Source organism: Mustela erminea, chromosome 4 (genome assembly GCF_009829155.1).
Source record: "Mustela erminea isolate mMusErm1 chromosome 4, mMusErm1.Pri, whole genome shotgun sequence".
NCBI lineage: Eukaryota > Metazoa > Chordata > Mammalia > Carnivora > Mustelidae > Mustela > Mustela erminea.
Genome location: NC_045617.1, coordinates 107,589,014 through 107,603,705, shown reverse-complemented (window position 1 = coordinate 107,603,705; position 14,692 = coordinate 107,589,014). Strand labels below are relative to the sequence as shown.

The 14,692-nt window shown below is 32.1% G+C and overlaps 1 protein-coding gene across 1 annotated transcript in view; it reads left to right on the top strand.

The window, feature by feature from the left end:
- Positions 1–14,692, top strand: part of EYS (eyes shut homolog) — a 1,637,266-nt gene that overhangs the window by 70,883 nt on the left and 1,551,691 nt on the right. Inside the window, 2 exon segments of the mRNA XM_032341352.1 lie at positions 10,715–10,908; positions 11,825–11,955. Coding sequence (XP_032197243.1) covers positions 10,715–10,908; positions 11,825–11,955 — 325 coding nt within the window.

The following is a 14,692-nucleotide window of genomic DNA, read 5'->3' as shown; positions in this document are numbered from 1 at the left end:
TATTTCTTCACTCAACTTCTTGTGTGCCACACTCTTTTATCACCTACTTCCTTACTCCTTGGTTATTTCTTCTCCATCCTTTTTCAGATACTTCTTTATGTCTACAATTCCTACTGTATATTGACATGCACCAAGAATTAAACTTCAAAACTCTCTTCTCTATCCACATTTATTTCCTCAGAAATCCATTCCAGTCTTTTGGATTTAAATACTATTTATATGCTGGAGAATCTCAACTTAAATATCCAGTTCAGGCTTTACTCCTAAACTCCAGATCACTATGATTAACTGTCTATAAGATATCTTCACTCATATGTGTAATATAGATCTCAAAATTAACATGTTTAAAACTAAATTCTACTTTCTTCTCCCAAATCCCATTTTCTTATCTCAGGGACGGGGGCTGGGGGAACAATCAACCAACCAACCAATAACCAACCTACCTCACCTTCTGGTTGGTCACAATAAAAAAAAAAAATGAGTATACCTATCTTTTCTTCTCTTTTAAATCTATCAGCAAATCTAGCAGTATTTATCTCCAACATATATTTAGAGTGTGATCTTTCTCACTGTCCTCTTCATTAGTATCTTAATCCAACTTCCATAATGTCATGTCTGGAATATTACAGTAATCTAAAACCCAGTCTCTCTGTTTTCCTTCTTGACCATATATAATCTACTTTTAAGGTAATCTTTTAAAAATGTGAGATTATGCCAAACCTCAGCCCCAAATGCTCCATTGTGTTTCCATAAAATTTAAAATAAAAGGCATTTTATTTTGCATCCTCTTATTGACTCAGTCTTCTAGCTTTCTTTCTGCTTTTGAAAACCATAAGGATATCCTCAACTCAGTTTTTACACTTGCTGTTGTGTCTGCTGAAGTGTACTTTGTCCATTTATTCACTCACGCATTCATTCAACAAGTACTTATGGAAAATTTGTTGTGGGGCAACAGCATTGCATTTGCTTATGAAATCTCAGTTAACAAAACAGACAAAATTACCTATGTGATTGGAGATTATATTTGAATTAAGGCATTAAATAACAAATATAACAAATCTTTATGGTATATATTATTTTAGAAGGTGATACATATTAATTTAGAAGGTGATATGTACTTTAAAAAATAAAAAAAAATGTATCAAGGTGAGGGGAGTTGTGTTCAAATTACTCTTTTGCAAAATAGCCATAAGCCTCTCTCTACGGGTATGTTATTCCCCTCATCATTGAGGCTTTCCTTGACCACTTTATACAAAATGACCATACCCTCCAGAACTCCTTATTTCAAACACACTGCCTCTTTTTTCTCCATAATATTTATCACCATTAAACATACTATGTATTCATTTACTTGTCTTTTACATCTATTCTATTTCTATGTAAATTCATGATTTCATGAGGTCAAAATCTGTTTTGTATATTACTAGATTATTGATACAATATGAGTATTGGTAAATACAGCATTAATCTAAATTACTGAATCAGAGTATTGTTTTACTTATTTCATATTTGTGGGGAAGAGCATGTTTAAGTAAGAAAAGTCTGATTAATTTAGGAGTGTAGTATTTATATATTTATCTTTCCATTAAGCATTTGCTTAAAATGAACAACGATGGCATTGCTGGGGAGTAAAATGGAGACTATTATCAGACTCTTTTTTTTCAGGAATCCTGGGAAAATTGAGAGGTGATTGCATCAGATAGATTAGAAAGCCAAGACAGGAAAAAACATGGGTTAAAACATTTCACTATAACATACTTTGGCAGCGGAAAGAGTAGCTCTGCCTATTTTGAAATCTTGGAGATATTCCAAGATCAGAGTCAAACTTGTAAGACTGGGTCACTAGACAATCTTTAAGAAAATTAATTTAAAAACACCAGTAGGAACAATTGGGATAACTATTTCAGAAAAAAATCTTAGTGTAGACAAGAAATCTATAAGGAAAATCAGAGAAAATACAGGCATAGGCTAATTCTATGCAAGGAGGACTTAGAGGAGAAAAAGAAAGATTTTAAACAAAAATAGCTCTCAGAAGTGAGCATTTGGACAAAAGAAAATCCTAAAGTAAGCACAGTCAATGGTAATGCTAGTCAGAGTTTTGTGGAATTAAAGCCGCCAGAAGACAGGAGGTGATCTCATCCTGGGAAAATCAGGTGTCAGTATATCCACCTAGCTATCCCCCATGACCCTCCTTTATGATCAGAAATATTAACTCCTATACAAGAGTCTGCATTTACTAACACTTAGAGGAGAAATTCTAAAGTGAACAAAAATAAGCACTATTTTATTTGCTTGTGAAGTCAGTTAACAGACAAAATTACCCACCTGAATGGAGTTTATATTTGAATTAAATTCAGATTGCTAAGTTGCTCCTACTAAGTAGGCTATTTTTTTTTAGATACATATCATACTTCCTTAAAGTTTCTGCATTATTTGTGCTTTATGTGGCTGCTTGTATAAAACATAACAAAAGCAAAATGTCACATTCTATTCAAATTCATCATCAGCTTACAATGAACATGTGCCTCAGAGTATTAATAAGTCTAAGATGGAAAGATGTGTTGCCTACATTTGCATTTATACTCCAGTAATTGTTTTTACATTGAACATTTTTTTAAATGCCCCATATTTTGATATAAAATGGTTTATTTTCACATGGTGACTTACACAAACACTTTAATAGATTGAAGAAATAGAAATAGAACCTATATATTCTAGGCCACACTAATCCATACCTATAAATGGTCATTCTTAATTTTCATTCCCAATATTGGACCCTAATATTCCCAGTACACCAATTCTCATATTTGTGTTCGCAAATAGTCCCTAGTACATCTACTTTTGTATTTTTCTTGCCATAACCAGTAAATAACAACGAAAACATTCTACTAAGTTTGCTTTTTTTTTCAACCTCTTCTGCTCTACTTATTAAATTAGCATGCATTCAAGTTTCTCTCACGTTACATCAGGTGATACTTTATAATGTGGATTATTATCTTTTCACCCTTTCACATTTCCTCGCTGCTCACCACTCATTAAACTTATGCCATAAATTTTAAGTTCTTGCTATAGCAGAACCCAATTTGGTAAAATATTTAAAATATTTTGTAATGATCATATTAGGCTGGGTCATGTTGAATTAAGTAATACTCCTTAAACCAGGTTTTTTTTTTTTTTTAATTATTCACACGGAGGTTATTGAATACCTGGTACCTCTGCAGGGTAAACCTTTTCCAAGTAGCAACTCAGTAATCCAGTCTAATGAAATGTTTTAGATATACCAACTAGAACATGTGACCTCCAGGTTGCCAGTGCATGAAGGTGAGTGATGGAAGGAAGTATATTAGTGCTTAAAGGCTTTGGCTTGGGCTAGATGCCCAGAATTTCTAAAAAGATTACATTGTCTAGAACATATATGGGTGGGTAAGAAGTTCAGATATCCTTTGGAAGAATTGATAAGCTTTACTCTCTCTACCAGTGTTACATAAATCAATCAGATTGTCATTAGTGAGGTATCAGCTACCAGGCTGCTGAGTCTTTCTCCACTATTTGGTTGATTGGTTGATGATTTCTGGCCACTGTGATTCTTTGCTACTATCCCATGCTACTTTTCACCAAGTATGTGCAAAAATTTCTTTTTAATTATCCATAGCAATGCTAAATCCACACCATCACATACATAATATGGCATTATTGAAAGGATAATAAAGAGAAGTTAAGTCAGGAAATGTATGCTTAGACACTAGATGAGTTGGACAACATTTAGACTGGCTCATACAAATTCCCAGTTGGCCATGAGGTCAGGACCTGCTCTTAGGGGAACACTTAAATCTCTGCTCAACAAGAGAGCCTAAATATATCTCCTTTATTAGAATCCAGACCTCAAGTTCCTGAGGCCAAGGGAAGAGCCTCTTTTCATCCTTGTGAATCTCGACTTTTTTTTACAGTACTAATCTATGATGAATGACATTTCCAAAATCCATTCTTTTCTGAGAAATCATCTCCCTTTCATGATCTATTTTGCACAAAACATCCATGAAGGGCAATATATCAGATCACAAGAAAGAGTACATTTCCCTGAATCTTGCCGTTCTCTTTTGAATAATAGCATATGTGAAGCTTCTTAAGTACAGTTTGATTAGTGTTTAGGAAATCACAGTTTGGTCTGCAACTTTAATGTCTTAGAAGCAACCACTTTCTATTTAAAGAACACCACCAACAACACAATCACATGTAATTAATATTCTTTATATTTCTTAATTACCCATGCAGTATATCTTCTTATATTCTTAACTTGCTACTTTTCATACGCTATGTCATATACTATGACATTATTAACAAAAATAAGCCTAGTTGTTTTGACAACTGTTTTATAGCAGAAAACATTCAGAACATAGTGACTGAAGGAGAATTCTTAGACATGATGCCAAAACACAATCCATGAAAAAATAATAAATGCATAAATAAATAAAGTCAAAGTCATCAAAAAATTTTATCTAGAAATTCCCCATTAAGAGGATGAAAAGATAAACAACAGACTTGCAAACTGCATACATGACAAAGGATTCGTGTTTAGACTATATAATTTTGTTTGTAGAAGAAGACAAGTAAATAATTATTTTTGTATCTTTTTTAATATTCCACATATAATGTTGGACAACACAATATTGTACAGTAGAGTTGTAATATTGGACTAATGTTAAAATAAATCTATATTTGAGTCTTTTACCTTTTTTTTTTTACAGAACTAATCTAGTGTGGTGAAAGAACATGGAGTTATAATGGGATTAGGTGGAATGCACAAAATTTTATTACTAATTTGTCATTATTTAAGCAATTATGTGACATGTAGCAAGTTGCTTAATCTCTAGAAAAATTTGTTTAACTTAGAAGAAAATGCAAATACAAACTGGATGATTATGGCTCTTTGTAAATCCCAGCTTTGTCTTAAGGAATTTATAAAAAAAAATATGGATGCTTATTCTATATGAAATGCTAAGATTACATACATATAAGACAATATCATGCACAAAATTTCCTACCATGATGCTAATATTTATGTCTTAAATATAATTGTCATTTCCTATATTTAATTACTGAATAGGAGAATATGATGTTAATATAGAATGTTGAGAAATAAATATTCATTTCTTTGTGTGAGCAAAATAATTATTTATGTACTGATTTCCTGAAATTAAAAGTTGCTTTATTTTAATATAATAATGTCAATGGTGTGGTCACTCAACATTTCATACTATCTTTATGCTGTTATATTTTAGAATTTAATTCACAACCCAAACTTCAAATGAATTAGCAACATGTCATTTAAGTGGGATTTTTTTTGTCTTTCATACTGTTGCTAAGTAACTTAATTTTTCATAACTAAATGTTTCTTGATGTTCCTATTCACATAATAATGAATGGGTTTGATATAAATATTTTTTTTTCTAATGAACATGTTACATGCTTGTTAGCTTTGGAGTATATAGTGAATTGGTTGATAAGGTTTATGAACCTGGAAAACAAACACTTTTAAAAATTTTCTGTGGAGGGTTGCCTGGGTGGCTCAGTAGGTTAAGCCTCTGCCTTTGGCTCAGGTCATGATCTCAGGGTCCTGGGATCAAGCCTGCATCAGGCTCTCTGCTCAGCAGGGAGCCTGCTTCCCCTACCCCCTGCACCTGCCTGCTTCTCTGCCTATTTGTGATCTCTCTCTAGGTCAAATAAAAAAAAAAATCTTGAAAAAAAATTTTATGGATAATTTCTGGGGGCCACCTGTGCAATTTTTAACAGAAAGTCAGATACTTCTCCATTCAGCTCTAACATATGTGAATAACCCAAAGCCCTGTTCAGGCTCACAAGAATAAAAAAGTAATTTTTTTTTTTAATCTAGGAATTAACAGATATAGCAAAAACTGTTAAGCCACTACTGTAGTTACTTTTTATTGCCACTATAATGTGCCTTATGACAACAGATTGAATCCAATCTTACAAAATTTTCTCAACTCTGCAGTGAAACACCTAATGATCCAGGTCTGATAAAAGCTGCAGTGCAACTTCTAGGCCTTAATAACATCCATTACTTTATTAATTCTATTCACATGATTTTATCAGTGTGGGGACAAGAAGGAGATAAGTGACTATTCCAGGGCATAGACTTTACGGAGACACTCATTCTAATGTTGCGGCAAGTACCAAACATGAACTTGCTTAACTTTGCTATTGGTAGCCAATATATAAACAAATGAACATAGCCATAAAATAAGTTTCAATAAATCTGAAAGACTTAAAATTCAGGCCAGAAAAGGCAAATCCATAGAAACAAAAATGAGATTAGTGGGTGCAAAGACATTGAGGAAAGGGCAGCTGAAAATTATCAATAATCATGGGGTTTCTTGTTGAGGTGATTGAAATATTTTGGAATTATGTAGTGGGGATGGTTGCACAACATTGTAAAAATATATTTTTAAAATTAAACCTCTGATTTGTATTCATTAAAACAACTAAACAGAAGAAAAAATAAAATAAAATTCAGACAATATGTGTTTACAAACCTTAAAGAGAATTAAATTAGAAATCAACAGCAGAAACTTCAGGGAAATCTCAAAATATTTGGAAATTAAATTTTTAAAATAAACTGTTCAAAGAAGAAATCACACACACATATATACACATATCAAAACTTATTAAATGTAGCTAAAACAATGATTATAAGGAAATACATAGTTCTAAATTCCTACTTTGAAAAAGAAAAAATCTTGAGGGATGTCTGGGTGTCTCAGTGTTTAAGCATCTGTCTTTGACTCAGGTCATGATCTCAGGGTCCTGGGATTAAGCCCCACATTGGGCTCCCTGCTCAGTGGGGAGGTCGCTTCTTCCTCTCCCTCTGCCTCTCCATGGCTTGTTCTCTCTCTCTCTCCATCTCCCTCTCTCAAATAAATAAATAAAATCTTTAAAAGTGAAAAAAAAAATGGTCTCAAATCAATATTCTCAGCTTCTACCTTAACTAACTAGAAAAAGAACATAAATTGGACCACAAACAGACAAAAGAAAGGAAATGATTAATGGAAAAATCACTAAAACTTGTGAGAATAATCAATGAAACCAAACTTTGATATTTTAGAAAAATAAAATGAATATATCCTCAGTTGGAGTAACTGAGAAAAAATAAGGGGAGGCACACATTGATAAAACCAGTGCTTAAAGTGGGCACATTATTAGTGATCATTCAAAATGAATGGATTGTAAGGAAATACTGTGAACACCATTATACAAACATATTAGACTACTAAACTAAATAGACAATTTTAGAAAGACACAAATTACTAAAAATGTCTCAAGAAGAAATAGAAAACCTGTATAGACCTAGCAAATAAGGAAGGTATTAGTACAAGTCCTTACAAACCATTCACAGAGAAAAGGAAGAAAAGAAGTAAAATGAATACTTTTTAATTCATTTTATGATGCTGGTGTTATTCTCATACTAAAACCAGGAAAAGACAGCACAAGACAAGAAAACTAAAAACGAGTATCATTTATGAATATAAATTGAATATCCTCAATAAAATAAGAGTACATCCAATCCAGTAACATATAAAACTATTTTTTGTGCTCTGACAAAATGCAGTTTTTCCCCAGAAGGCAAAATTAGTTTAACATCTGAGAGATGAATAAATTTGATACTATGTTACTAAAAAAAAAAAAAAAGGAACAAACCATACCGTACTCTCAATAGATAGAAAAAACATTTGAAAAAATGTAACACACATTTATTATAAAAACTTAAACAAATTAAAAAAAATCTCTCTCAACCCGATAAAAAATATTTATGACAATTGTCCAGTTAATATCATACTGATAATGTCAAGCTGACAAATTTTCCTTTTAGAATGAAAACAAAAGGGATGTCCTCTTTCATCATTTGTAGTTAACATTGTACAGGATGTTCCAGACTGTTTGATGGGGAGACAAAAGAACATACAGGTTGAAAAGAAAGAAGTAAAACTATCTTGATTAACATGTGACAATATCTCATATGTAGAAAATCCTAAGGAATCAAAAAAAAAAAAAAAAAAAAGACTACCGGACTAATTAATCAAGTTTGCAGAATACAAGATAACATACTAAAGTTAATTGCATTTCTATATACTAGCAACAAAATCTATAAAATCAAAATAAGATATTTCCTTTACAATAATATCAAAAGAATAAATGCTTTGGTACAAATTTAGTTAATTAAACGCAAGACTTTAACTGAAAACTCCACAACTTTGCTGAGAAAGATGAAAGAAAACCTAAACTAATGAAGAGATACTTCATATTCATCGATTGGAACTTCATATTGTTAATATGACAATTATTCCCAATTTTATCCATTGACTCATTAAAATATTTATCACTTTTCCACCAGGCTTTTGTGTAGAAATTGACAAATTCATACAAAATTTTATGTGAAAGTGCAAAAACAAAAACCAACTACAACAAAAAAAGAAAAAAAATTGGATGACCGCCTAATTTTAAAACTTGCTATCAAATTCCATTTATGTAGATAGTGTATTTTACTGCATATAGATAAGTATATATGCCAGTGGGACAGAAGTGAGAATCAGAAGAAAACTGTTATGTTTATGGCCAGTTGATTTTCAAAGTAGTAAAAAAGGCAATTAAATGGACAAAGGGCAATCACTAAAAAAATTACTGGAGCAATTATATTTCAACATTAATTAATTTAAAATAAAAATATATATGAAATAACTCATTGTCTCACACCATATTAGAACAAAACACAAAAAATTAAAAAAAAACTCAAACTGATCAGAGTTTTAAATCTAAGAACCAAAATCATAAACGTCTGAAAAAAAATAAGAGAAAATTTTTATTACCTTTATGGCAAAAAGTTCTTATGTGACACTAAAAGCATAATCTATTAAAGAAAACATTACAAGTTGTATTTAATGAAACTAAAAAATATGTGTAATTAGGTCTTAAAACTTTCCTGTCAAAAAGTCACTAAGGGGCGCCTGGGTGGCTCAGTGGGTTAAAGCCTCTGCCTTCAGCTCAGGTCATGATCCCAGGGTCCTGGGATCGAGCGAGCCCCACTTCGGGCTCTCTGCTCAGCAGGGAGCCTGCTTCCTCCTCTCTCTCTCTGCCTGCCTCTCTGCCTACTTGTGATCTATCTGTCAAATAAATAAATAAAATCTTTAAAAAAAAAAAAAGTCACTAACTAAGAACATGAAAAGTCCCAGCAAGAAAAGGACAAAGTATTTGTGGTCATGTTTTTCATGATAAAATTGTATTCAGAATATACAAAAATCACTTGTTGCTCAATATTAAGAAAATAAATAATACAATGTTTACAGTCTACATGTAGCAAAACAAATGGCATTAGAGAAGATATACAAATGTTTATACAAATAAATAAGGAGGAGGTACTCAAAATTGTTACTCATAGAAATGCAAATTGAAACCACAGATGATATGATTTCACACCCCTAAAACAGCTATAATAAAGAAGATAGACAATATCAAATGTTGGCAAGAATGGGTAGAGGCAGGATATCTTGTACACTGCTAATGTGAATGTAAAATGGCATAGCCGCTTTGTAAAACAGTTTGGCAGTTTCTTAAAAAGTTACTCAGCTATTTACCATACACTTCACAAAGAAATTTTTGTAAGAGATATGAAAATACATATCCACCCAAATACTTGTGCATGAATTCATTTCATAAAAGTTAGTTTCCAAGAGAGTAGATCTGAAAAGTTCTCATCACAAGAAAAAAATTGTAACTATGTGTGGTTATGAATGTTAACTAGACTTATAGTGGTGATCGTCATACACACACACACACACATACACACATATATAATTATGTTGTGCACTTAAAACTAATGTGATGTTGGGGATGCCTGGGTGGCTCAGTTGGTTAAGCCGCTGGCTTTGGCTCAGGTCATGATCCCAGCGTCCTGGAATCAAGTCCCACATTGGGCTCTTTGCTCGGTGGGGAGCCTGCTTCTCCCTCTGCCTCTGCTGCTACTCTGTCTGCCTGTGCTGTACTCTCTTGCTCTCTCTCTCTCTCTTTCTCTCTCTCTGACAAATAAATAAATAAAATCTTTAAAAAACAAAAAACTAAAAACTAATGTAATGTTGGCTTCAGAGGGGAATTCTACCAAATTAAAAAAACGTACTATAATGTTATACGTCACTTATGGCTCAGTAAAAAAATGTTAAAAAGTGGAAACAACCCAAATGTTTACTAAATGATAAAGGAATAGACAAAATGTATACATAGTGAATTACATGTAACATACTGATACAAGATACAACATGACAAATTCTTAAGAACTTTATCTCAAGCGAAAGAAACCAAACACAAGAGACAACATATTGTACCATTCCATTTATATGAAATGCACAAAGAAAGCAAATATATAGAGACAGAAAAATTAATGGTGCCTGTGGCTGGACACAAAGAGTGACAATTAAAAGAGCTCTTCTTTGGGTAATGGAAATATGCTAAAATTGAATAGTGCTGATGGTCAGATCTCTCTACACATTTGCAAAGGTTACAGAATTATAGACTTGTAATGGGTAAATTTTATGATACATAAATTATGCCATGCTAAATCTTTTTTTTTTTTTAAATAAATTCTGAAGACCTCTGTAATGAGTTTTGCTATTCTATGTTCATATGTTCTTTGTGTGTGTGATCCTTTAAGGTGCATCCTGTGAGGAGTCAATGGAATGTTATATTTGTCAGTCTTGTTGGAAAGGGAGTATTTGCCAAAATAAAAGCTCTGCTTACATTTGTGAATGCCCAGAAGGATTTTTTGATGGAAACTGTGAAATTGATGTGTACAAATGTTCATCAAAGCTATGTCAGAATGATGCAGACAACACTCATATTCCAAATGTAAGTCTGAATCTAAGAAAGTGATTTATATATATTTACTATTGCCATACTATCTGAAAAGTACAAATATAATTCAAGTTTTCATTAACATATTAAAAATTTCAAAATCAGAAATATCAGAAAAGATACTTCATTTGTTGATTTTCATGTTTTCCTATTTTAAATACAAACCCCAATTACAAACAAACTTCAGTTTCATTTTTTGTTCTTCCGCTGAAATTCTTCCTTATGAACAATGTAATTTTGTAAAAATTTTATTTTTAATTATTTTTAATTTTCTTAGTTATTTGACACTTTTAAATTTTGACATTTGAATTTAACATTTACATAAATAAGATTAGGAAATAATGTAAAAGTTTCCACAACTTACTATCTTTTTATTTTAGTAAGATTCATTTTTCATTTGTATTAAAAATTTATATTAATATCTTAAAGTCTTCCTAATTCACATGTCTTATGGTTGATACTGGCTATCAGCTGGGCCATCAACTGGAATTATCAACCCAGAACGCTAAATATAACTTCTCTTTAAGGCCTACGCTTCCTCACATCATTGTGGCTGGGTTCTGAAAGCAGGCATCCCAAGATAATTAGGCAGACATTATATGGCCTTTTAAACAGGGCTTCAAAAATCACAGAGCATTCCTTTCTCCATAGTCACAGCCTGCTTTTTACATTCAAGGTGGTGGGAAGGATAGTTCCTAATTCTCAGAGGAGTACTGAATTCAGGTGGTAGGAAAAGTGTGTGAGATGGGGACATTGTGATAATTTGGAAAACAGATTCTTTCACAGTGTTGTACAGGGAATTTCTACATGCTTATAAAAATAGCTTCCATACCTCTACAAGTAAGAATCTTTTTATTACTTTTGACGTATCCAAAAACTTTTGTAAAAAATACTTTCTGATCTTTCTTAGGGTACTTCGTACATCTGTTCAGCAATATTTACATTCAAGCTTTGTAAGAGACAACTTCAAATACCACGTGAATCATTTCCTTGCAAGAATAATACTGCATATACGAAATATGAGAAGGAGTATCATTGCAGGTATAATTAATTACTTTCCTATTTTTAAACAAATAATACATGAGTTTTAAAGCCATGTGGACAAAAATAAAAGGATGTTCTGTTTTAAGCTTAAATTTTATTCAACGGCATCTAATATTCTACTTCAAATTGAAGTAGAAACATTTAATGTGTTTGAGTTTTTTTAAAAAAAAAAAAAACTAAGAAATCCTCAGGCATAATTTGGACAAAGAGTTGTAAAACGTATTTTGTTTCATAATGGAGATATTTAGGATAACAATAATAATTAAAGGTTTATAAAGAAGAGATAAATGTAAGTATGTCTACTATACACAGAAAATGTTATTATTATCTTTTGTCTCTTGCTTTAATTTGCAGACCTCGGCTGACAGTTTTTTTAGAGTCTTTAGGCAGGATTTTAGGAAATATTGCTATATTTAAATAAGGATTTGCTAAAAGTTACCCATTTGTAAATGACAGAAGTGACCTAGTTATCTAGGTCTATAATTTTAGTCCATTTCAAATAGCTTTATAGATAGTTACTCACACCATTAGGAAGTACAATTTGTACTCTTCACACTTGCTTGACTTTTATCTGGCTGCTTAAAGTAAGTTCTGTTGGGCATTACTGAAGGGCAATAAACAACCTCAAAATGTTAGAATATTCATAAAAGCCAAAAATTATTAGCTGTGGTACAGGAAAGCCTTGAATATACTGAAAAGAAACAGAATATGCCTACATATCACAGATGTACCAAGGACAGTATTTTTATCAGTTTCAAAAGGAAATTAATTTCTAAGTTTAAAAACACACCAAGCTGGGCGCCTGGGTGGCTCAGTGGGTTAAGCCGCTGCCTTCGGCTCAGGTCATGATCTCAGGTCCTGGGATCAAGTCCCGCATCGGGCTCTCTGCTCGGCAGGGAGCCTGCTTCCCTCTCTCTCTTACTGCCTGCCTCTCCATCTACTTGTGATTTCTGTCTGTCAAAAAAATAAATAAAATCTTAAAAAAAAAATAAAAAAATAAAAAAAATAAATAAATAAAAACACACTAAGCTTTTAAAATGTGACATTTTCAAAAGAAAATGAGGAGAAGCTTCTTCATTACAACAATATTTTGGAAGTTCTAACCAGTCCAGGCAAATCTGTATATGCATTCAATCTTATATTAATTTATCAATAAATTAAATTGCTATCCCTTTAAAAATACTGACTTTTTAATTTATAACTTCTAGTTCTGAGCCTTATAGTGCAAATATATTTGTAAATATACATAGAAAAATGATCAACATTTAAAAATATAGATAGCATTGTGTAAATATATAAATATATATTCACATACCTATTTATTTTATTTTTATTAAGTATGATGATTTTATTGACCCTTATTTTTAGCGTTATTCTGATGGTGTGGAAGGCTTTGTTTTAAATTTCATTATCAACAGGAAAACTATATAACCAGAGGCATTACTGCCAACTCCCTGTTGATTGTTATGTTATTAATTAATAGATTTAATTTTAAAATGATGACGTTCAATCTTAACAAAGCATAAAAATGCTTTGTTAAGCTTGTGCTAGATTGGATGGATGTTGTAAAAATTCCAGTTAGGTTTCTCTAGGATGGATGGAATATGTCACATAGGTAAGCTAGTGTGACAAGTTTGAATTAAACTTACAAAATAAACGTGAACCCCACTACATGTGTTCTAATTGTTGAAATGACCACATTGTTCAAGAATTTGGCAAACATTGTGCTCATCTCCAATCTACTGAACTAAAAACATGGTACCCTCCTCTGGTTAAATTAGACTGCTGATTAACAGAAGGTAAAATAAAAGGAAAGTGAAAAGAGAGTAAACACAGAACTGCCTCAACAAGGCAGAAATAACAAAGTCCAATTTGAATGATGAGTGAAAACCTAAGCCTCAGAAATCAATGATATCATACAGATGTGGAACACAGAAGCAGAATTTCCAGTACCCAGATTCCCACCCACTAAACTCATCCCTGACAGTAAAAATCATTTCCACCTCTGACTCACATGAAATCATAGAGACATAATCAATATAAATTAACAAAGCATGAAGTTGAAAAGGTAACCGAAAAACAAACAAAAAAAAAAAATTAGTCTTGGAGTCTCTTTTTCTTGTCCCAAAGGAAATTAAGGGAATGACTGAAAATAAAGAGAAAAATGAAAGCCCTTCAATTTAAATACCCTTTTAAAAAGTTTTTAAAACATCTGTGTTTTGCTGTCTTAGAAAGTGTGTTTTTTTCTAGATCGATGATTCTCACACTTTGGCTGCAATGGACTTTAGTTGTTTTAGAATCTCCTGAAGAGGTGTTTAAAACACAAACAGCTATTTCCCACCCCTATAGTTCTAATTCAATCAGTCTGGGGTAGGGATTCCACTAATGTGCATTTCTAACAAATTCTCAAGTGATACTGATGTTGCTGATCTGGAGCCCATACTTAAGAATTACTGGTTAAGATGAGCTGAGCTCAAATAGCATTGATGCAGAAATCTTCCTACATTTCTTTCCCTCCTACATCCATACACTTCAACCCAAGCTTTTGCTCTTATATTCTGAATTTGGGGAAAAATAAAAAAGTGGGGTTGAGAAGAGGTAAAATTAAGTGAAGAGAATAGAATACTGATGATGGTATCAATTTCTCTATTTAAATATGTGGACTGGATCTAAACTCCTATGATGAAATGGGAGAGGAACTGAAACAAAATTACTTCCTTGAGAAATAGTGTAA